Raw genomic sequence first — 24,579 nt, 5'->3', positions numbered from 1 at the left:
CACCTCCACCTGCACTCCGCTGATTGGTTCCCCAAGGCAGCCGACGTCATCAAGCTCCTGTCTGCTGGTTGGGTGATGGGGCTGTCAATCAATTACCTCAGCGGCCGCCGACTCCCTGGAGATGCCGGATCGAGGAGGGAGGGTGGGGGAGCCTAGGCCCGCCCCCTCCCAAAAGGGCACGCGCCCCGCCCCACGCGACATCAGCAACTGCCATGAGCGCGAGCTATCAAAAGGGGGAAATACGGGCGATGGATATATACCGGGGGGGGGGGGGGGAGCGCACGGGGGTAGGGGAATATACAGGCGATGGATATATACAAGAGGGTGAGGGGAGTACACGGGGCTGGGGGAATATACAGGCGATGGATGGAAGAGGGAATATATAGGTAATGGACATATACAGGGTGGTAAGGGAGTACACGGAGGCAGGGCTTAGATATAGACAGAGGGTGAGGGGAATACATGGGGTTGGGAGAATATACAGGTGATGGATATATACACGGGGGTGAGGCGAATACATGGGGGTGGGGGAATATACAGGGGATGGATGGAAGAGGAGATATACAGGCGATGGATGTATACAAGGAGGGGGTGAGGGGAATACACGGGGTGGATGGGAAAAGGGAATGTACAGGGAATGGATATATACGGGGGGGGGGGGTGAAGGGAATACACAAGGGGTGGGGGAATATACAGGGGATGGAAGAGGAGATATACAGGCGATGGATGTATACAAGGAGGGGGTGAGGGGAATACACGGGGTGGATGGGAAAAGGGAATGTACAGGGGATGGATATATACGGGGGGGGTGAAGGGAATACACAAGGGGTGGGGGAATATACAGGGGATGGATGGAAGAGCAAATATACAAGGAGATAAATATATACAGGGGTTGGGGGAATATACAGAGTGGGTGGGGGAAATATACAGGGGGTGGGGAGGGATATAGGAGATGGATGGGAAGGGGGGATATACAGGGGATGGATAAATATATGGGAATGGGGAAATAGCGCAGTTAGAAGTCTCAAAATACCAGGTTAAAGTTTTTTTCCTCTTGTGTCTATTGCGAGACTGAGTTGTGAGACTTCTTACTGTGCTTACCCCAGTCCAACACCAGCATCTCCACATCGGTGGGGGAATATTACAGGGGATGGGAGGGCTACAGCGGATGGATGGGAAGTGTGGATATCCAGGGGGATGGGATAATACATGGATGGGAAAAATGCAGGGGATGGAAGAAGGTATAGGGAATGGGGATGCAGGGGAATGAGGGATACAGGGGAATAGGAAAGGATACAGAGAATGGATACAGGGAATGAGAGGTAGACAGGGAATGGGGAGAGATAGAGGCAATAGGGAGAGATATAGGGAATGGAGAAAGGGAATGGGGAGAGAGATACAGGGAATGGGAAAGGATAGAGGTAGGGAATTGAGAGAGTGAGGGAGGGAGTTAGGGAGGGAGGAATGGAGAGACAGAAAGGGATGATAAGGCAGGAGCGAGGGATGGAGAAGAAGGAGGGAGAGATATTGATTTATTGTCACATGTATTGGGATACAGTGAAAAGTTTCTTGCATGCTATACAGACAAAACTTACCATTCATAGAGTACATCGGGGCAAAGGAGAGGGTGCAGAATGTAGTGTTACAGTCATAGCTAGGATGTAAAGAAAGATCAGCTTAATATATGGTAAGTCCATTCAAAAGTCTGATGGCAGCAGGGAAGAAGTTATTGATTCATTTGGTATGTGATCTCAGATTTTTAATTTCTTTTCCTGATGAAAAAAGGTGGAAGAGAGTAATTCCGGAGTGCGTGCACTCCTTGATTGTGCTGGCCGCTTTTCCAATGCAGCGGGAAGTGTAGACAGAATCAATGGTTGGGAGGTTGGTTTGACTTATGGACTGGACTTTGTTCACAACCCTTTGCAGTTTCTTGTGGTCTTGGACAGAGCAGCAGCCATACCAAGCTGTGATACATCTGAAAAAGATGCTTCCTGTGTTGCATCTGCAAAAGTTAGTGAGAGTTGTAGCGGACATGCTGAATTTCCTTAGCCTCCTGAGAAAGTAGAGGTGTTGGGGGTTTCTTAACTATAACGTTGGCGTGGAGAGATCAGGACAGGTGGTTGGTGATCTGGAACCTAGAAATTTGAAGCTCTCGACCATTTCCATTTCATCACCTTTGATGTAGACAGAGGCGTGTTCTCCATTACTCTTCCTGAACTTGATGACTATCTCCTTCATTTTACTGACTGAGGGAGAGATTATTGTTGTCAGGGAGGAAGGAAGGGCAGGGAAAGGAGGGGGAAGGGGGATGGGATAGATAGGAATGGGGAGGGAGGCAGGAGCAGGCAGCGAAAGAGGGGAGGAAGGGATAGTGAGGGGATGGAGGTAGGAATAGCGAGGGGATGGGGGTAGGGATAGAGAGGGGAGGAGGGATAGTGAGGGGATGGAGATGGGAATAGCAAGAGGACGGGATAGGGATAGAGGGAGGTAGGGGTGGAATGTAAATAGGGATGGGGGAAATGGAGCAATGAAGGCAGGAAAGGGGTGGGGCAGAAGGGGTACAGAGAGGGGGAATGTGTGGAGTATGGGGAGGGAAAGGGAGTACAGGGAATGGTAGAGGGTTACGGAGAGTGGGTTATGGATAGAGGTATGGGAAGGGTGGGAGAGAAGGCTGTGCTGAGAGGGGGCTGTATGGGGAGAGGGGAGAAGGGAGAGGGGCTGAAGAGGAAGGGGGCTGTATAGGGTGGAGGGAGACGGAGCTGTGCTGGAAGGGGGGAGAGGGCTTTATGTGGGGAGGGAGGTTGGGCAGAGAGGGGTTGTGCAGGGAGGGTGTTCTGTTTATGGAGGGAACTATGCAGGAAGCAGGGAAGTGGGGGCTGTGAGGGGAGGGGGCTAAATGGGAGGGGGGCTGTGTGGGAAAACGAGGAGTGGGGGGAAGGTAAGGGAGGAAGAATGGGAGAACTTGATACTATCCAGGACAATGCAGCCTGCTTGACTGATACCCCTTCCACATTCAATCTCTCCACCATCAATGAACAATGACAGTCATGTGTACCATCTAAAAGATGAACTGCAGAACCTCACCAAGGTTCCTTAGGCAGTACCTTTCAACCCATGAACAGTGCCATCTAGAAGGATAACAGCAGCAGATACCTGGAAAAACCACCACCTGGAGGATCCCTGCCAAGTCAGTCACCATCCCGACTGGAAATAAATTACGGTTCCTTCACTGACGCTGTTCAAAATCTTGGAATTCCCTCCCTGACAGCGCTGTGGATACACCTATATCTCAGGGACCGTAGCCGTTCAGCTCACTATCACCTTCTGAAGGGCAACTAGGGATGGGCAATAAATGCTGGCCTGGCCAGTGTCACTCACATCTCATAACTAAAGAAAAAATGTATCAAGATTGCCTTAATATTATTAGTTTCTAACACTTCCCCAGTGACTAATGTCAGGCTAACTGGCCTGTAGTTTCCTGTTTTCTCTCTCCCCACATTTCTTGAGTAGGGGTTTTATATTTGCTAATTTTAATTTCCCCCCACAACCCCCTCGCCTCCCCTCACCGTACAGCCCTCTCTTCTCATACAGCCCCCTCCCCGCACACCCCCCTTCCCACACAGCCTCCTCTCCGCCCTCCCTGTACAGTCCCTTCTCCCCGAACAGCCCCGCTCTCCCTGTACAGCCCCCCTCCCCGTAAAGCCCCTCGCCCCATATAGCCCCCTCCCCATACAGCCCCTCTGCCTGTAAAGCCCCTTCTACCGGTATAACACCCCTCCCTGCACAGCCCTCTCCTCCCACTCCCCGTACAGCCCCCTCCCCGCACACACTGTCCGCACAGCCCTCTCTTCCTGCACAGCCCCCTCTCCCACCTTTCCTGTACAGTCCCTCCTCCCTTAACAGCCACCTCTCCCCATCCTCCCTGTACAGCCCATCCTCCCCATACAGCCCCCTCTCCCCCAAGACTTCATCTGACAAAAGAGCAATGCTCCGGAAGCTTGTTATTGTTGGACTATAACCTGGTGGTGTCATGTGACCTCTCATCTTGTTCACCCGAGTCCAACACCAGTATCTCCACATCATGGCTTCCCTAACCAATGTACGCTGAAGGGGTAGTAAGCATCTAAAACCCCTCGGACTGTGTATATCATTCTAACAGTGTAACTTTATTGAAATACCAAAAGTGCAACATAACGGATGTCATGTTTGTGAAGAATTTTGCACTCTAATGAAAATGTTGAATTATGTGCAATGTTCTCAAACTCAACTGAAGCTCCTCAGAGTGCACCTTGACCTCTTGAGAAAATGTAAATATCATCAAGCTTTATCGTTATAGTAATTGGAAATGTTTTGTAATGTGCCTTACAGATTTTATATGACTAAAGTATATTTTTGAAAAGAAAACAAAGGCGTCCCATTCCTTTTTGACCATAAGATCATAAGACATAGGAGCAGAATTAGGCCACTCGGCCCATAGAGTCTGCTCCACCATTCAGTCATGGCTGATATTTTTCTCATCCCCATTCTTTTGCCTTTTTCCCATAACCCCTGATCCCCTTATTAATCAAGAACCTATCTATCTCTGTCTTACAGACACTCAGTGACCTAGCCTCCACAGTCTTCTGTGGCAAAAGGTCCATAGATTCATCGCTCTCTGGCTGAAGAACTTCCTCCTCATCTCTGTTTAAAAGGATTGTCCCTTTAGCCTCAGGTTATGCCCTCTGATTCTAGTTTTTCCTACTAGTGGAAACATTCTCTCCACATCCACTCTATCCAGGCCTCGCAGTATCCTGTAAGTTTCAATAAGATCCCCCCCTCATCCCTCTAAACTCAAATGAGTGCAGACACAGAGTCCTCAACCGTTCCTCATATGACAAGCCCTTCATTCCAGAGATCATTCTTGTGAACCTTCAAGGTAGCACATCCTTTCTTAGATATGGAACCCAAAACTGCTCACAATACTCCAAATGGGGTCTAACCAGAGCCTTATACAGCCTCAGAAGGCTAAGATCAAGCATCAGATCAAGCCCAAGATGGGGTGCAATGCATTTATCATGTCAACTTGGATCATGTTTGTTTCTCTTGTGGAGACCATGAATTGGATTCAACTGGAATTCGAGTTTGGTTTTTGGAGCAAGCAAGGAATGGATTTGGGTTTGCCCAGTCCATCCTGAGCATTGGCTTTATAACTTTAAGAATGGAGTAAAAACCAAAAAAAAGGCATTCTATCACTCTCCATGGATAGAGCCTAATCCCCAGCCCTGTAAGAAAATCAGTCATGGATGTCTAATGACTGCTGGCTGCTATCCAGAAATAACAGCCAGTTGGCCTCAAAGCCTTGATCCTTTTCCTCCTGTATCTACTAAAGAAGGTAGTGTGTAACTTCTGCATGTCTTCCAGAACAGGCACTTAGACTCCACTTAAATAGAAAATCCTGGGAATTGTGTAAGATCATTATTTTCCCACATTAACCAGTAAACTATCTAAATCATTTTGTTGTTATCAGACTTGTGTTTAAAAAAAATACTTAGGACTAGGGTTTCCTACTCTGGTAGAACTTGTTCTTAAATGTTTGATAATCAAATGTTTGCCTGCAGTTTGCAAATCTTATTACATTGTCTAGACATCTTGGGGCACTAAGGAGCAATTTAACATGGCCAATCCTCCTAACCTGCACATCTTTGGACTGTGGGAGGAAACTGTAGCACCTAGAGGAAACCCAGGCAGACACAGGAAGAACGTGCAAACTTCATACATTCACTCAAGGCTGGAATTGAAACTGGGTCCCTGACACTGTGAGGCAGTAATACTTGAGGGAGTAGGGAGAATGGGAGAGGGGAGAAATGGGAAGCAGGAATGGGGGAGAAGGGTGTTGTGTCTTTACATTGCAACAGCGCATAAAGATATCCTTATTCATGGCAGTAGCAGAACTGGGAAGTAGGGAATTTGTTATTTTACAAGTGGTCCTATAGATAGTTCCCTACCATCCTGGGAAGTGCTTCTCCACTCCACAAAAATTGTGCTCACTAATCTCCCCATAACCTAAGACTTAGGAACAGAGATAGGCCATTCAGCCCTTTGAGCCAGCTCCTCAATCCAAAAGGATCATGGCTCATCTGGTTTTGGTCTCAATTCCGCTTTTCTGTTAGTCCCTAAGCCCACTGACTCACTTGCCTATTAAACATATACCTAACTCAGCCTTGGATAAATTCAATGACCCAGCACTTTCTGGGGAAAAGAATTCTACGTATTAACAATCCCCTGAGAAAAGAAAATCGTGTCTTTAAAAGGAGGCTTCTTGTTTGAAAACTGTGTCCTCTAGTTTTAGTCTCCCCACAAGAAGAGAAACGCTCCCAGTAGCTACACTATCAAGTCCTTAATATAATCTCTCAGTCTTTTAAACTCCAATGGATATAGACCTACCCCTGTTAACCATTCAGCCTATTGAGTCTATACTGTCTCCAAAAAAGGCCCACCTGCACCCTATATCCATAACCCTGGACATTTACTATGACTAATCCACTTACTTTACATATCTTTGGACACTGAGGGGCAATTTGGCAGGGACAATCCGCCTAGTCTGCATACCTTTGGACTGTGGGACGAAGCCAAAGCCTTTGCTGGAAACCCACACAGACAAGGGGCAAATGTATAAACTGTCTTGCATCTTTACTATGTGCTAATTAACTAATTTTCTTTTAACCTCAAGCTGCCTCAAGATTCCTACTTAACTCTGTTACCTTTTCTGATCTCCCAAAACTCTAAGAGTTATTTTTTCCAATCTGAGAAATAAAAGATGGTCAATGCTACATAATCTCAAACAAAAAAAAAACAATATCAGCAACACTCAGCAGATCTGGGAAATTTAAGTAAAAATGTGCAGCAATGACACACTGGGCCCGATTTTACGATTGCATTACGCCCATTTTCAGACGCAAAAACTTGGTAGTCAAGTAGCGTGATCCACACCTGCCTCCGCGCCAGTTCCCCCTCTACCAATGCCTGAAAATGGCCACGATTGGGACCATACCCGAAACAGGCGCAACAGGCATTTGCATGCATTTAAATTGACTTGATGGGCTGCACACCCAACTTTACCAGCACTTCCCCCTTTACCACTGCGTTCTGCAATCCAGAATTGGTGCAAAACAGACATGCTTCATATAAATCCGATTTGGGTGCTCCAGTGAGGAGGCCGTGCCCAATGTCCAACGGGTCTCTGCTTGAGATCAGTGGGGGGTGGGGAGAGGGATCCACTGCTACTCTGCTTAAGGTCAATGGAGAAGAAGGCTCCGAACCTGGGGCCCTTACCAAGTTCAGACACAAGGTCCTCAACCGCTCCTTTTGAGGGGGTTCCTGTGATTTAATTCTGCCTCAATGGCCAGGGACACTGGTTCAATTCTTGGCTTGGGTCACTGGCTGCGTGGAGTTTGCACATCCTCCCCGTCTCTGCGTGGGTTTCCTCCGGGGGCTCCGATTTCCTTCTGCAGTCCAAAGATATGCAGGATAGGTTGAGTGGCCGTGCTAAATTGCCCCTCAGTGTCAGGGGATTTGCCGGGTAGATATGAGGAGTTACAGGAATAGGGGTTGGGTGGGATTGTGATTGATGCCAACTCTATGGACTGAATGGCCTCCTTCTGCACTGTGGGGATTCTATGATTCACAGCCTGTGTAGATCGGGTGGCTTGATGAGGGGACAAAAGGGAGGTGGGGGGGAAACGTGTCTGGAGCGTGGGAGTTCTCCCCCGAGCGCGGGCAGACATACAGCACGTTGGAGTCGGTCTTTGATTTTGATTTAGATTTATTATTGTCACATGTATTAGCATAGAGTGAAAAGTATTGTTTCTTGCACGCTATACAGACAGAGCATACCTTTCATAGAGAAGGAAAGAGTACATAATTGCTATGGGGGTATTATCGATGAACCTTCATCAGTGTTGGTCGGCAGTTATTGCAACCCAGTAATTTTCCACGCTCTTGATTTAGGTGCTTGAGGTAAACAGAATGAAGGCCATCAGAGATTTTCGATCAGGGTCCCCCGCCTGCCCTAGTGGTAGGTTTTGGCTTTTCTGTCTGGGTGGGAAGGTCTGTTGACGAAATATTATCTCATTAAACATTGTCCTTGACATTTCAGAATCTCTTCTCAGAAGTCAGCTGCAAGAGGACTTTAGAACCACAGATAGGGCATAAGGCCATTCAGCCCATCAAGACCCACCCTTCCCCATGGCACGTGAAAAGAGAAACAGCAAGAGTGGTGATCCCTCGGTACCTTGGAGACTTGTAACACACAGTGAGGACAACCAGCCAGGCAGCTCGCTGATGAGTAGGATGCCCCCTTGCAGGCTGTGTGTGCACCGATAACCAGGAACAAACACAGCAGCTGACGAGGAATGAGGCAGTGGATGACTGAATTGAACGCAGAAGGACTCAGTCCAGAGGCTGGAGAGAAGATGCAGCATGAATATGATGGTGCGGCTTCAGGTAACGTTGCTTTGCTGCAGACAGCTGAGGCTGGCGTGCTTATTGTTGTGTGGCTCGTTGGTCTAGGGGTATGATTCTCGCTTAGGGTGCGAGAGGTCCCGGGTTCAAATCCCGGACGAGCCCCATTTTAATTCAATCCGGGCCCTCGCCGCCGCCACCTTTTTCTTTCTTTAACTGGCGGCGGATCAGGGAAGAGACGATCACACGGCCCCGGCCGAAATTAATAATTTAAAAAAATTGTATATAAAACCGCTTCGAAAAATAAAATGGGGCTCGTCCGGGATTTGAACCCGGGACCTCTCGCACCCGAAGCGAGAATCATACCCCTAGACCAACGAGCCAGCTGCCATTTTACTCCCCGGCAGCCGCTTTCTCTCCATCGGCGCCGCTCCGCGCTTTCCGCCTCCACACTTTCTGCTTTCAGTCACTGCGGCGGCTGCCCCGGCAGCCTCCCCCCGCCTCTCCGCTCCCGGATTGCGGGGAGCCGCTGACAGGAAAGCCCGGTCTCGAATTGAGAGCAGCGCCCGCCGCAACAATGCTACCAGCCCCGTTCCACGCCCCCCCTCCGTCCCCGGGCGCCCCTCACCACCAGCACAGCAGCGCCACCCCGAGACACCACTCAGTACTGCAGCAAGGACCACACACAAAAAAAACCGCGCCACCAAGCGGCAGCGCGCGGAAATACCACCGGCCCTCCTGAAACAGCTCCCCTCAGTGGCCACGCCGAGCAGTGCGTGTGTTCACCTCAATCCACTGCAGGGCTAAGAATAGCTTTGACTACAGCAGAGTGGACATCACTCAGTAGCGATGCGGGAAGGAATTCATTAATTAAACTGCTGCTCTAACTTTTGCCAACCCGTCGACTCTGTGGAAGAGTGTCATGGACTCCAAAGACCTGCTGAGAATTTCCAGCATTTTCTGTTTTCTTCCCCCTGCAAAATTTTCCCTTCAGTCCAGCATCTGTAAAGTTAATTTGTTGTCGCAAGTAAGGCTTACATTAACATTGCAATGAAGTTACTGTGAAATTCCCCCTAGCCGCCACACTGGCGCCTGTTCGGGTCAATGCGCTCTTTTACTTTTATTCTGGTAGATTGGAAATGGGCTAAAGTGGTTTTTTTTTTCGAAAACATTGATAAGATAGATGGTGAAAACTGCAGATACCCTACCTGGAATTGAGAAAACTTGAGGTTTGGGTAAAAATGCTGGAAATATTCAGCAGGTTTGGCAGCATCTGTGGGAAGGGAAACAGAGTTTGCTAATCAGTTCAAGCAGGGACCTTGTGAATATCTCCGGCATTTTCTGTTTTATTTCCAATCTTTCGACGCTTTCCTCGTGCCCAATGTCTTGAGAACAATTTACATTTTTATACCACCTTCAACAGGATTGTGGCAACCAGGGAATTTTCACAATAACTTCATTGCAGTGTGGATGTAAGCCCACTTGTGATACTAATAAATAAACTAAACATCTCTAACATGGAAAACACGGCACATTTCAGAAGTGGGCAGTGAGCCAAGGTGATATTAAGCGCTTTGATTAAAAGCTTGGTCAAAGAGATGAGTTTTAAGGAGGAACATTGGAAGTGCCGAGGTAACAAGGTTGAAGGGATGGTTGCAAGGTTTAGATGGTTGAAGGAACAGTTGACAATGGTAGGCAGTGAATGCACAAAATGTCAGAATGAAAGGAATGCAGAATTTGCTGGAAGCTCATGGAGATGGAAGGGGCCTGACTGTTAGATGGCACAGAGGTTAGCACTGCTGCCTCACAGCTCTGGGGGCCTGGGTTCAATTCCTGCTTTCGGTGACAGTCTGTATGGAGTTTGCATGTTCCCCACATGTCTATGTGTGTTTCCTTCTGGGGGGGGGCACAAAAGCTGCATAAAGGAAGCCATTCATAACGTTAGTATTAATGATTACTAATGCATCAAAAGCCATCTTCACTGCTGTAGCACAGTGGCAGATGGTGGCACAGTGGTTGGCATTGCTGCCTCACAGCACCAGGGGCCCACGTTCAATTCTGACCTCAGGTCACTGTCAGTGTGGAGTTTGCACATTCTCCCTGTGTCTGTGTGGGTTTCCTCCGGGCACACCGATTTCCTCCCACACTCCAAAGATGTGTGGGTTAGGTGGATTAGTCATGCTAAATTGACCTTAATGTCAGGGGGATTAGCAAGGTAAATGTGTGGGGTTATGGGAGTAGGGCCTAGGTGGGATTGTGGTTGGTGCAGACTTGATAGGCCGAATGGCCTCCTGTACTGTGGGATTCTATGATTCATCATCCCTGTGCTCCATTTTTCCTTGAAGTCGGTTTAATACTCTTTTCTCATTTGCACTGAAATTGTTGGATTTCATTAAGTCATCATCATTTTGGGCATCTTGCGCATGTCTTAGTAAAGACTTGGAGGCAATAATTATTTCACGTATTACCTTATATTCATTAAGGCCCTACTTGTATTTTGTTAAGGTTCACTCTTCTTCTCTAATTTCCCTCTTATAGCACTGACTTTTTATTTCGTAGAATCCCTATTGCACAGAAGGAAGTTATTTGGCCTATCAAGTCTGCACTGACTCCCAGGTTTGATTCTGGCCTTGGGTGAATGTGTGGAGTTTGCACGCTCTCCCTGTGTCTATGTGTGAGTTTCCTCTGGGAGCTCCAGTTTCCTCCCACAGTCCAAAGATGCGCAGATTAAATGGATTAGTCATGGTAAATGTGTGGGATTACGGGGATAGGGTGGGGTGGGGGGGGGGGGGGGGGGTGCGGGAGGTGAGCTTGGGTAAGATGCTCTGTCATTTACAGCAGCCACACCCCTTATTCCCCAGGATCTTTCTTCGCACATCTGACCATGCTGAATATAAGCATGGTTCATTTTACAATCGCCTTCTTAGACAGTCCTTTGGGATGTTTGACCTCTTCGGGAATGCTTTGAGGAGGTCATTCATAGAATACCTGTTGTACAGAAGGTAGGCCATTCGGCCCATTGAGCCTGCACTGACCACAATCGAACCCAAGCCTCTATCCCTATAAACCCACATGTTTACCCTGCTAACCCCCCTGACGCTAAGAGGCAATTTAGAATAACCAGTCAACCTAACCTGCACAGAACTGGAGTCTGGTGCCAGGCTCTCTTGGGAGTGGATTCCGCTGTTATCATCTTGCCATTAGCTTTTACAACATTCACTTCCCTCTGCGACTGGATCCTGAACTTCCTAACTCACAGACCACAATCAATAAGGATAGGCAGCAACACCTCCTCCATGATCACTGGGGCCCCACAAGGCTGTATTCTCAGCCCCCTACTATACTCCTTATACCTAAAACTGTTTGGCCAAATTCCCCTCCAATTTGATTTTAAAGTTTTCTGGCCTCACCAATGTAGTGGGGTTGGATCTCAAACAATGGTGAGACAGAGTACAGGAATGAGATAAAGAATCTGGTGAACTGGTGCGGCAACAATAATCTCGCTCTCAATGTTAACAAAATGAAGGAGATTGTCATCGACTTCAGGAAGTGTAGAGGAGAACATGCCCCTATCTACATCAACGGGGACGAAGTAGAAAAGGTGGAGAACTTCAAGCTTTTAGGTGCCCAGGTCACCAATAACCTGTCCTGGTTCCCCCATGCCGACACTATAGTTACGAAAGCCAACCAACGCCTCTACTTTCTCAGAAGACCAAGGAAATTTGGCATGTCAGCTATGATTCTCACCAACTTTTACAGATGCACCATAGAAAGCATTCTTTCCAGTCGTATCACAGCTTGGTATGACTGCTCTCTGCTCATGACCGCAATAAACTATAAAAGGTCGTGAACGCAGTCCAATCCATCACACAAACCAGCCTCCCATCCATTGACTCTGTCTACACTTCCCGCTGCCTCAGTAAAGCAGCCAGCATAATCAAATACCTCACACATCCCGGACATTCTCTCTTCCAGCTTCTTCTGTCAATAAAAAGATACAAAACTCTGAGTCACATACCAAACTACTCAAGAACAGCTTCTTCCCTGCTGCTGTCAGACTTTTGAATGAATCTACCTCGCACAAAGTTGATCTTTCTCTACACCCTAGCTGTGACTGTAACACTACATTCTGCACTCTCTCGACCTTCTCTATGAACAGTATGCTCTGTCTGTATAGCACGCAAGAAACAATACTTTTCACTGTATGCTAATACACGTCGCAATAATAAATCAAATAGATCATTTGCTTTGTTGTCACATGGTGGCGCTGTTGTGCTGCAGTTGTAATTCCTGTTCTTACCACTGTGTGGCAATGTGGCAGTATATTTGCATCCTGCAGCACGTGAGCTGCTGCAGTTATGGTTTTACCACTTAATAGTAGTGAATGGTGAATGCCATTTGAAAAAGAGAAAAAGAATAGAAATGCAACTTTAAGATCTGAAAGGCAGATAGATGAAAGTACATTCAAGATAGAGAAGTGGCAAAGAACAGCAATAAAGTGCAGAAATACTTAAGAAAGTCCACCAACGCTGCTGCTTCCTCATGAGGCTAAAGAAATCTGGCACGTCTGCTATGACTGTCATGAATTTTTACAGATGCACCATCGAAAGCATTCTTTCTGGATGTATCACAGCTTGGTATGGCTCCTGCTCTGCCCAAGACTGCAAGAAACTCCAAAGGGTTGTGAATGTAGCCCAATCCATCATGAAAAATGGCCTTTCCATCCATTGACTCTGTCTGCACTTCCTGCTGCCTCAGCAAAGCAGCCAGCATAATCAAGGACAAACTCTCTTCCATCTACTTCAGTCGGGAAAAAGATACAAAAGTCTGAGATCACGTATCAACTGATTCAAGAACAGTTTCTTCCCTGTTGCCACCAAACTTTTGAATGGACCTACCTTATATTAAGTTGACCTTTCTCTACACCCTAACTATGACTGTAACACCACATTCTGCACCCTCTCCTTTCCTTCTCTATGCTCTGTCTGTATAGCATGCAAGAAACAATACTTTTCACTGTATACTAATACATGTGATAATAATAAATCAAATCCAATCCAAAATAACCAACACCTTGCATTTATCTAATTCTGTTTTAACTTAATAAACAGTCCCAAGTCACCTCACAGGATAATTTTTTTTATTAATTCGTGGGACATGGACGTCACTGGCTGGCCAGCATTTATTGCCCATCCTTAGTTGCCCTTGGAGAAGGTGGTGGTGAGCTGCCTTCTTGAATTGCTGCAGTCTATGTTCTCTGGGTTGACTCACAATGTCGTTAGGAAGGGAATTCCAGGATTTTGACCCAGTGACTGTGAAGGAATGGCGATATATTTCCAATTCAGGATGGTGAGTAGCTTGGAGGGGGTCTTGCAGGTGGTGGTATTCCCATTATCTGCTGCCCTTGTCCTTCTAGATGGAAGTGATCATGGGTTTGGAAGGTGCTGCCTAAGGATCTTTGGTGAATTGCTGCAGTGCATCTTGTAGATAGTACAAGTAGCGTCGGTGGTGGAGGGATTGAATGTTTGTAGATGTGGTGCCAATCAAGTGTGCTGCTTTGTCCTGGATGTTGTCAAGCTTCTCGAGCGTTATTGGAGCTGCATCCATCCAGGCAAGTGGAGAGTATTCCATCACACTCCTGACTTCTGCCTTGTAGATAGCAGATAGGCTTTGGGGAGTCAGGAGGTGAGTTACTCACCTCTGACCTACTCTTGTAGCCATTGTGTATAGCCTGGAGCTGTGAGTATTCCTAGCCTCTAACCTACTCTTGCAGCCATTATGTGTAACCACTGTGGTGAGTCCAGTTGCATTTCTTGTCAATGGTAACCTCAAGGATGTTGACAGTGGGGGATTCAGTGATGGTTACACCATTGATTGTCAAGGGGTGGTGGTTTGAATGGCTCTTATTGGTGATAGTCATTGCCTGGCATTTGTGTGGTGCATATGTTATTGTCACTTGTCGACCTAAGCCTGGATATTGTTCAGATCTTGTTGCATTTGAACGTTGATTGGATCAGTGTCTGAGGAGTCAATTACAAACCAAGAAGTGTGGCATTGGGCTTGGTTAAAGAGATCGGTTTTAAGGAGTTTCTTAAAGGAGAAAAACGAGGTAGAGAGGCTGAGAGGTTTGGGGAAAGATATACAGGCATTGGAGAAGGTTCATTAGGTTGATCCTGGATATGGAAGGATTTTCTCATGAGGAGAGATTGAGTAGTACAGGGTGACAAGGTGGCACAGTGGTTAGCACTGCTGGCCCCACAATGCCCAGGGTCCCAGGTTCGATCCATGGCTTGGGTCACTGTGCAAAGTTTGCACATTCTCCTCGTGTCTGTGCGAGTTCCCTCCGGGTGCTCCATTTTCCTCCCATGGTCCGAAAGACGTGCTGGTGAGGTGCATTGACCCAAACAGAGTGTGGCGACTAGGAGATTTTCACACTCCCACTGTGTTTTAAAACTGATTTGTTTAGCTGGTAATTTGCTGTAAAACTAGATTTTCAATTCCATCCCTAACCTAGTTAGTTCTGTGGGCCCAAAATGGCTGCCACAGAAAGAAAACCAAATAACCAAGACCACTGCAGCTTCCAATTTTACTAATCAAAGGGACTGTGCTCTCACCCCTTAGAATTGCTTATAATTGAGGAATCAGGAGGAGTCGTCAGGTTAGGAAGGCTAGCACTCTGCGTCATAGTGCCAGGATTGGATTCCAGCCTCAGATGATTAGCCATGTGGAGTTTGCACGTTCCCCCTTGTTTGCATGGATTTCTCCCACAGCCCAAAGAAGTACAAGTTAGGTTGGTTGGCTATGATAAATTGCCCCTTAGTGCCATGGGGATTAACAGGGTAAATACATGGAGTTATGGGATCGACCTGGGTGGGGTTGTTGCGGTGTAGGCTTGATGGACTGAATGGTCTCCATCTGTACTGTAGAATTTCTATGATAAAGTCAATGCCCACACTTTGAGAACCTGTCAAGGTTGAAATGAGGCAGAAGTGAATGGTGCAATATATCAAGCTACTTAATTTGAGGGATCACGAAGTCTCAAAACCCTGTGAATAGTAGGGAGCAGGAAAGAATAGGAGGCAAGAGATTTACATAATCCAGAATTCCTATAGATGAAACATAACAGACCTAATCACTCTCATTCAGATTGCTACAACCCAGTTTCCCTCCTCAAGAGCTTGATCGCAATTGTACGTACTGTGTTAGCAAGTGTCAGCATTTAGAAAATGGAAACAGATTTATCAACAGTGGGGAAATGTAAAACTAATCCTACTACCTCACTTTCTTCCAAAATCCCCAGCCCCTCTCTATCTAGTCTTCCCTTAAAAGATGGAGTGGCCTCTGTCTCAAATACTTCAACGACAGATCTCAACAGCTCCCTGGATAAGTAAATTCCTCCCAGCTTCCTTCTTCGCTCTCTGCACGTCAATCTCAAGCCTTTCATTTAGTGCCTCCCCCAAGCAGAATAAGTCATTGCAATCCTACATGCGAGGTAAGCAAATGTCTCAATACTGACAAATTAATATTTGAGAAATTAAAGTGTGTCTAACTAACAAAGCTGAGTAACATTGACAGGGGAGTTGCTTTGAGTACTGGGGAAGGTTCAGAGTTTCGGGTAGTTTGTCTGCTTCCTGCTACTCCCACTTTGTCACTGATGTGGAAACTGGCACAGAGCCTCAGGCAAGGCTGCATATTCCTCCCAAAAGCTTGACATTCCTTTCCTGTACTTGTTTCATGATTTTCCATTTCTCTCTCCCCCAAGACTAAACATGCATCAAGGCAAGTATGAAAAGAAGGTGTTAAATTCTAGTGAATGGAAGGTATTTTTCCGCTGTAGCAACTTTCTAACTCTGCTGGTAAGGCATAGTTAGAACATAGCAAACCTATGTCAGTGAAGCCGGAGTGTAGAACTACACCAGCAGGCAGGAATTAGGGTGCATCTGACTCAGGCAATGTAACTAAAGTGCTCATTTACTTAATTAGAGGGGGAGGATATGGTGCAATGGTATCATCACTGGATTAGTAAGCTAGAAACCCAGGTTCAAATCCCACCAATTTGAAATTCAATAAAAATATGGAATTAAAAGTTGAATGTTGACCATGAAACCATTGTCAGTTGTTGTAACAACCCATCTGGTTCACTTATCGTCCTTTAGGGAAGGAAATCTGCTGTCCTTACCTGGTCTGTGATTCCAGATCCACAGAAATGTGATTGACTCTGAAATGGTGGAGGAAGCCACACAGTTCAAGAATGATTAGGGATGGGCAATAAATGCTGACCTTGGCAGTGACACCCACGTATCATGAAAGAATAAAGTCCCCTCTCATCACTAGCCTACTGCAAGTTGCCTAAACTGGAGCTGTAGCTGCTTCATGAAGAAAATATTCTGTTTACAAAGGGAAAGTTAGGATTTACATTATGAAAAATCCCATGGCAACAGTTAGTCAGCAGAGGCTGCTGGGAGACAGCACAGTGCCACAGTAGTTAGCGCTTCTCCTTCACAGTGCCATTGACCTGGGTTTGATTTCCGGCTTGGGTCACTGTCTGTGCGGAGTCAGCACGTTCTCTCCAAATCTGTGTGGGTTTCCTCTGTGTGCTCCGGTTTCCTCCCACAGTCCAAAGAACGTGCTGATTAGGTGCATTGGCCGTGCTAAATTCTCCCTCAGTGTACCCGAACAGGGGCCGGAGTGTGGCGACTAGGGGATCATCACAGTAACTTCATTGCACTATTAATATAAGCCTACATGTGACAATAATTAAAAAAAAAGAAACCTGTTGGAAGTTGAGACAACTGCGTATGAGAAGTACAGACATGATAATTTTAAAATCTGGCTCTAAAATTTTTTCAATATTGTACCAAATAATGGAGAAATCCAACAACTAAATAGGTTAAAATCAGTTCCAGATATCAACATCTTCTACTGATGTGTGGTCAATCCCTGAGAGACATGAACATTTTGGACTTGCAGTTTTTCACTCAATTTCAAAATTAGTACAACTGGGGGCTGGGACTTAGGGGGGCAGCAAGGTGGCACAGTGGTTAGCATTGCCGCTTCGGCGCTAGGGACCCAGGTTCGATTCCAGGCTTGGGTCACTGCCTGTGTGGAGTTTGCACATTCTCCCCATGTCTATGTGGGTTTCCTCCGGGCGCTCTGGTTCCCTCCCCTCCACACAGTCCAAAGATGTGCAGGTTAGATGAATTAGTCATGATACAGTGTACCCGAACAAGTGCTGGAATGTGGCGGCTGGGGGATTTTCACAGTAACTTCATTGCAGTATTAATGTAAGCCTACTTGAGATCAATAAATAAACTTTAACTTTATAGATCACACATTCCTCATCATAACCATGCCTTTTTCCTGCCTTTATGAATATCGATGGATACCTTTCTCTAAATTCCAGGAGACACAGGAGTACTGAATTAAGGAATACTTGCCTGAACAAAAAACCCACTGAAATCACTATCATTTTCATAATGCAATTTTATTTTAAGTTAAAAGCTTACAAAAACAGCATTTTTTTTGGCATCAAGGGTGGAAAGCAACATTTGTTGATTAAATGTTACTCCACAGTAAATTTCACATACACAGTTATTCAAACACATGTTATATATCTAAATATAAATCCATGACTTGCAATTGTGTGCTATACATTACAGCATCAACTGCAAGGTAATGCAAGAATTTGGGCAGTAGCAAATCAAATGCTTCTGCTGGGAGACACCATTTCACTCAGAGCATTTCCACTTCAAATTGAAGCACATTCTCTGGTGTGATCAAGGCATTAATCTTCCGAGGACCCTAGTAGCAATTTTACATGAAAATAGAAAATACACGTGAAACCTTTTAATTAGGACACATTGGTAGCCATGGAAGTGTCCCATTTTCCTGATCATCTCCATTGGTCGGACCAACTCATTGAATTACACTTAAATTCAACAGGTAGCTAAGGAAAAAGTCCTTTACCAAGGAATATCTGGTTAACAATGCCATATTTAAGTGATATAAATTGAAAATGTAGGAAGTCTATTTGGTGATGGAAAATGAATTGTACACAGTTTTGGATCTTTCAATAGCTCCACTTGACAATATTCAGCTTTGAAAATATGCAGCAAATCACCGAAAGTTACACATGCAGATTGTATCAGCAAATTCATGTTAGGTCGCCCAGGCAAATGTTGGGCTTTTCAATTCTACTTTTTGATTTCTTGCGATTCAAAATTAATCTAATTAAAAGCAGTTCTTTGGCTAATTATTTTATGACAGTTGGACTTTCTCTGCAGCTTATCCAATGCTACCACCCATCTTAAATCTTGATCAAACTTGTCTTCTGATCGATTTCTTATTATCCCCTTCTTGTGAACGTAATTACTTCTATTGAACATAAACTCTTGCGCAGGAAGGGAGATGATTTGGATTCAGGCCCAAGTGTGAAAGTTCGATTAACGTGAAGCAATGATTGTGTAATTTAAAACCAACACATTTTGAAACCTGTTGTTACAGGAAGTCATCCAGTGATAATTAACATTGCACCTTTGGTCAAAATAAGGGGATCTGGTGTTAAAGTTTCCAATAGGGTTCCTCACATTAACATAGCACCCCTGTCATACATGTTTCAAACAGCCATAGCAATGAGGGGTGTCAAATGGGATTAATATCTTGCTGCCACTGAAACAATTTGTCTTCATGCTTTGTGGATCTACTTTGATGAAATGACATATAGTCGTTAGTTTATTTTCACCTGAAGGTTTTAAAAATTGAATTTGTTCCAGTAGCAATGAATGCATGATTCAGGCAACTTTAAATCCTTCACGTACAGAGTCCAATGAATACTCATTTAAACAGTTACAATTCTACAAATCAATTATTTCCCCCCAACTCAGATTGACAGGAATGAGATGTGTGTGTTATTTCACCCCTTAAGGCATAATAAATTTACAAGCGACTCTTGCACAATTCTTGCAATAATCACAATTTGCATTCTCTATTTCATCCAACTCATTGAACAGGAGTTTCATCGTCCCGTTTGTTGGATTTAAAAAGCATTCACAGTGAGATGGGACTACGCGCTGACAAACAGAAAGAGACTGAAAATGGGGTAACTTGTAATGACAGAACACAAAGAGAGGGGGAGGGTGAGCAGCGCCAGTCTGCAAACAGAACGTACGGCTATTTGTCCAAGTGATTGTTAACAGAAACCAAATTTGAAATACTAACACATTAATTACATCTAGATATTGCTGTAAATGAAATCATGGGGATGAATGGGTAGAACAATACCAATCATTACCCATGTAAAAGGAAGGCAGTGAGCATCGAGACATTCTGAAAAAACAGCTAAAGAAGCTTCATTGATCAATGTGCAGTTGGTGAGGATCAGTATCATTATGGTAGCATTCCAAATAATGAATATGAAACGAGGGGATTTTCAGGCTACTTGGAGGCCCAGAGTTCACTTCCAATGCTATGGGAAAAGGCTGGCACTGGGGGGGAATGCTGCACCGTGGACAACCAAATCAATCAGCGGCTCCCATATCTGATTTTGCAAATGTTATATAAAGTAAGAAATGTGAAATGTTAGCGAGAGACACAGACATTGATGCAATATGCAAAGCACTTTCTCAGTGGCACAGTTTCTATCTGCGTTTGTCTTGTAAAACACTTCACCAGGGTGATAATCCCCATTTTGGAGCTGGACTGGAGATTAATGATCATGTCTCATTTTTAATGTGCTTAAGCGATTGACCACGTCACCACTTTGTTCACCTGCGGCCGTACTGCAATTAGAGGCTTGTGATGTGTTGGAAAAGCCTCTGCCCAATGGGAGGGGTTCAAAATTCAGCTTTCCATTGCTGGACAGACTGAAATATTCCACAGTGTTAAATTAGAAAAAAAAATGCAGGGAATTAAATCTTCCATCAGGCAATTTTACTGCAAGGAGCCTTTCCAGTGTCTTCCACATCAATGAAGCACCTCATTGAGCTGTCCTGGTTAATGATGCACAGCTAAAATAATTCTTCATTTGTAGAAAGCTTGGACAGCTCTTGGAAATCATAAAGGTGCGAGGATGAATTTATGGGAAAGGGAAATGTTGCCCAACATCTATGATCCTGAGCAATTCTCCCTTCTCGAGTTTGCTGCAATACTGATCTCATAGTTTTATACCCCTTGGCTTGGAGCACATTATTTGGAAACAAAATCCATGGGGCAGAATTTTCTGGTCCTTCCCAACCGGTGGGATCTTCCAGACCCAGTGAAGGCAACACCACTACCCATCCCTCAACAGCAGTCATGCAAATCAGCCTGGACATCTGCAGGACTGGAAGATCCTATGCATGGCCATATCCTCCGCCACAAAACACATCGCAGTGTTGTGCGGAAAATCCTACCCATGAAGTTGAGGAAAATTAAGTCGGAGGAAATCCCTCAAAAAGGTGTTCATAGCAATAATTTTCTTAAACAAGTATCTTGCGTGAAAGCTTTGCGGAAGCTAAAATTTCCAAGCAAAAAAATATACATTATGGTTCAAATTGGTGATAGTTTTTGAATAAGTAAATTTGGGAAGCACGAGAGCTTTGCTTTCAATAATAAGGCAAGCAAGAACACAGATATTCTATTAACCGAGGCAACTAATGCTAAAGGTTGTGTTAAATTGTTGCCTAGATTTTACTTCCACTGACTGGCAGAAACCAGGCACATGAGGGGAAGCTGGTGAGGAATTGAAATGGAGCCTTCCCCATCCCCAATTTGGCCAATTGTGATGATGTCCTCCTTGCCAGTCTGCCATTTTATTCGGGCGCCTCAGTGGAGATCAGCAATTCTCCTTTCACCATGCCAAATGGCTAGAATCCAATTTGAGGGCCAAATGAGGTCTAGTAAGGTCCCAGAGAACCATCCAACTCCTGGGAGCTACTCCAGTTCCCTCCTGAATCCTGTTCCCACCCATTTACTGCCATGTTTGGGTGGAAACCCCATCAAAAAAAAGATGCTTGAGCTAAAATTGCTCAAGACCTTGGCATGTGATTGTGCCCTGCCCTCCCCCGCCTTACTCAGCAACCCTGCCTAGAGTTAAAATCAAGGCCTAAGAGTCTAGGTAACAGAGAGGACAACTATAATATATACACATCTATAACCATCCATTCATTTTTCTGTTGGAGAGAGATAGTTTGCCTCATTCTGAAATGAAAGTACAAGGCAGCATTATTCAGGAGCTGGCCATTTGGGGACTTTTTGACATTTTTCAGTCATTAATGTCAATGATGATTCACATTGGTTTGGGTTCTTCTCATTTGTCTTTTTATTTGACATCAATGCCTTTGGTTTCATGGAATCATTAGTTCTGCTTTTATATGTGCATGCGTGTGCAAGTTTCATATCCACTATTCTGCACATGCATTTCTAATCTTTCAGGTCCAACAGTTCAATATTATTCTGTTGAGTGGCACTAGTCACAGTAGGCAGTTTGAAATAATCACTTCTTCCAAAGAGAAATTTTCATGAAGGAAATATGCGTTCAAACTGGGATGGGTGCATGAATGAGTACACTCAATAACCAGTAGAATAAACATGGATGTGCAGGTGAACCATTACAGAAACTCACACACACCCACCTCAAGAAATAAAAGACCTGAAAGTTCTGTAGAAGAAAGAACACTCTTTCACTTGTCATCAAGATAGGTGCAAAACAAATTGAGTTGTTTTGAAAGTCCATTAGCCTCCATCGAATATTGACTCAGTTAGATTGGTCTCTCACATCGTTAGTCTTCAGCGTCTCCGGGAGATTTGTCCTAGGCAAGAATAATGACAGACCGCATTAAATGTACACAGAATCTTCCACATTTTCCTACATGACAATATAGTTGCAGACACTGCTGAGTTTCCTCATGTCAAACATCATGTTCATCATATCTTTTTGGATTTGCATACACTCCAAGAGTGAATTTTTCTGATGTGGACATTAATACAGTGGAGCAGTAACTTTAATTCTTGCCAATACCACTCTGCATCAACCTTTGCTGAATAATTAGAGCTTGCCTCTAACTGTTCAGAGTGAACCAGGCGGGTTTGCAGGAACTCAGTCAGGATGCAGCTTGTAAGAGCTCATTGTTTATTAGTCATAGTTAGAGTCATAGAGGTTTACAGCATGGAAACAGGCCCTTGTCCATGCCACCTCTTTATTAGAAATCACTAAGCTCGTCCCAATTGCTTGCGTTTAGTCCATATCCCTCTATACCTATCTTACCCATGTAACTGTCTAATTGCTTGTTAAAAGACAAAATTATACCCAGCTCTATTATTGCCTCTGACAGCTCATTCCAGACAAAGATTGTCCCTCTGGACCCTTTTGTATCTCTCCCCTCTCACCTTAAACCTATGCCCTCTAGTTTCAGACTCCCCTATCTTTGGGAAAAGATGACTATCTAGCTGATCTATGCCCCTTATTATTTTATAGACCTCAATAAGATCACTCCTCAGCCTCCAACGTTCCAGAGAAAAAATTCCCAGTCTATCCAACCTCTCCTTATAACTCAAACCATCAAGTTCCAGGTAGCATCCTAGTAAATCTTTTCTGCACTCTTTCTTGTTTAATAATATCCTTTCTATAATAGGGTGACCAGAACTGTATTCCAAGTGTGGCCTTACCAATGTCTTGTACAACTACAACAAGACAACCCCTGTATTCAATGTTCTGACCAATGAAACCAAGCATGCCGAGTGTCTTCTTCACCACTCTGTCCATCTGTGACTCCACTTTCAAGGAGCTATGAACATATAAATCTAGATCTGTTTGTTCTATAACTCTCCCTAACACCCTACCATTAACCATGAATAAGTCCTGCCTGTGTTGGATCTACCAAAATACATCAGTTTGCATTCATCTGCCATTCATCAGCCCAATGTCCCAATTGAGCAAGATCCAGTTGCAATCCTAGATAATCTTCTTCACTGTCTACTATGCCACCAATCTTGGTGTCATCTGCAAACTTACTAACCATGCCCCCTATATTCTCATCCAAATCATTAATTTAAATGACAAATAACAGCAGACCCAGCACTGAACTTTGAGGCACACCGCTGGTCACAGGGCTCCAGTTTGAAAAACATCATTTTACAACCATCCTCTGGCTTCTGTCATCAAACCAATTGTGTATCCATTTGACTACCTCACCCTGGATCCCGTGAGACTTAACCTTATGCAACAATCTACCATGTGGTACCCTGTCAAAGACCTTGCTAAAGTCTATGTAGACAACATCAACTGCACTGTCCTCATCTACCTTCTTGGTTACCCCTTCAAAAAACTCAATCAAATTTGTGAGATATGATTTTCCACTCGCAAAGCCATGTTGACTGTCCCTAATCTATCCTTGCCTCTCTAAATGTTGAAGGGACTGCTCAGTTGTTGCTGTGTTATTGCATCGAGAAAAAGTCATGGCTGAGCAAAGAGAAAACAAAGCAGCTCTCATTTTTCAGATGGAGCCTTGCAGGTACTGATATAAAATATGCATCATCCTACTTATCTTCCTTACTGAAGAGATGCTCAAGTTGTTTAAATGTTTGTAACCATGTTCATATTTTATCAAGACAGGTAAGATCAATGTCTACTCGTGAGCCTAGCTTCCATTGTACTGGATCAAATGGATATACAAAGTATAAAGGTAATAGCCCTTCCTCTCACCTACCTATACCCTACTGGAGACCACAGGGCCAATCACCAATGGGCACAATTTATTATTCACACTTTAATTGATGACACCCGCTCACTAAGCTACCCTGACCAAGTTGGGATACAAAAGGAGCCCAGAACTATGTCATTTGTACATTTTTCAAATCTCCTGTAGTTCCAGAAGACCATATGATATTGGAGCACAATCAGGCCAATCAGCCCATCAATCCTGCCCCACCATTCAGTCATGGCTGATAAGTTTCTCAACCCCATTCTCTCGCTTTTCCTTGTAACTTTTACCAATCAATAACCTATCTATCTCTATCTTAAATGCACTCAATGATGTGGCTGCCACAGTCTTCTGTGGCAATGAATTCCATAGATTCACCACCCTCCAGTTCAAGAAATTTGTCTTTATCCTTTGGTCCTTTACTCTAAGGCTGTGCCGTCAGTCTCTCCTACCAATGGAAATA

General features: G+C 44.8%; 1 protein-coding gene and 2 non-coding genes across 3 annotated transcripts in view; 1 reads left to right on the top strand and 2 right to left on the bottom strand.

Moving 5' to 3' along the window:
• Positions 1 to 8,532: 8,532 nt before the first annotated feature.
• trnap-agg (transfer RNA proline (anticodon AGG)) lies at positions 8,533 to 8,604 on the top strand. The gene has a single exon. It is a non-coding gene; the product is annotated as a tRNA-Pro (tRNA).
• A 146-nt stretch (positions 8,605 to 8,750) lies between these two features.
• trnap-cgg (transfer RNA proline (anticodon CGG)) lies at positions 8,751 to 8,822 on the bottom strand. Its single transcript has one exon. It is a non-coding gene; the product is annotated as a tRNA-Pro (tRNA).
• A 9,981-nt stretch (positions 8,823 to 18,803) lies between these two features.
• LOC145353102 (uncharacterized) overlaps positions 18,804 to 24,579 on the bottom strand; it is a 65,176-nt gene continuing 59,400 nt past the window's right edge. Inside the window, exon 7 of the mRNA XM_080203466.1 lies at positions 18,804 to 22,226. Within this exon, the coding sequence (XP_080059592.1) occupies positions 22,197 to 22,226 (30 nt within the window). The 3' untranslated portion in view covers positions 18,804 to 22,196. The remainder of the gene's footprint in view (positions 22,227 to 24,579) is intronic.

This window comes from Carcharhinus amblyrhynchos, chromosome 15 (genome assembly GCF_965287045.1).
Source record: "Carcharhinus amblyrhynchos chromosome 15, sCarAmb.v2.hapA, whole genome shotgun sequence".
Lineage (NCBI taxonomy): Eukaryota > Metazoa > Chordata > Chondrichthyes > Carcharhiniformes > Carcharhinidae > Carcharhinus > Carcharhinus amblyrhynchos.
This window is presented reverse-complemented; position numbering and strand designations above follow the sequence as displayed.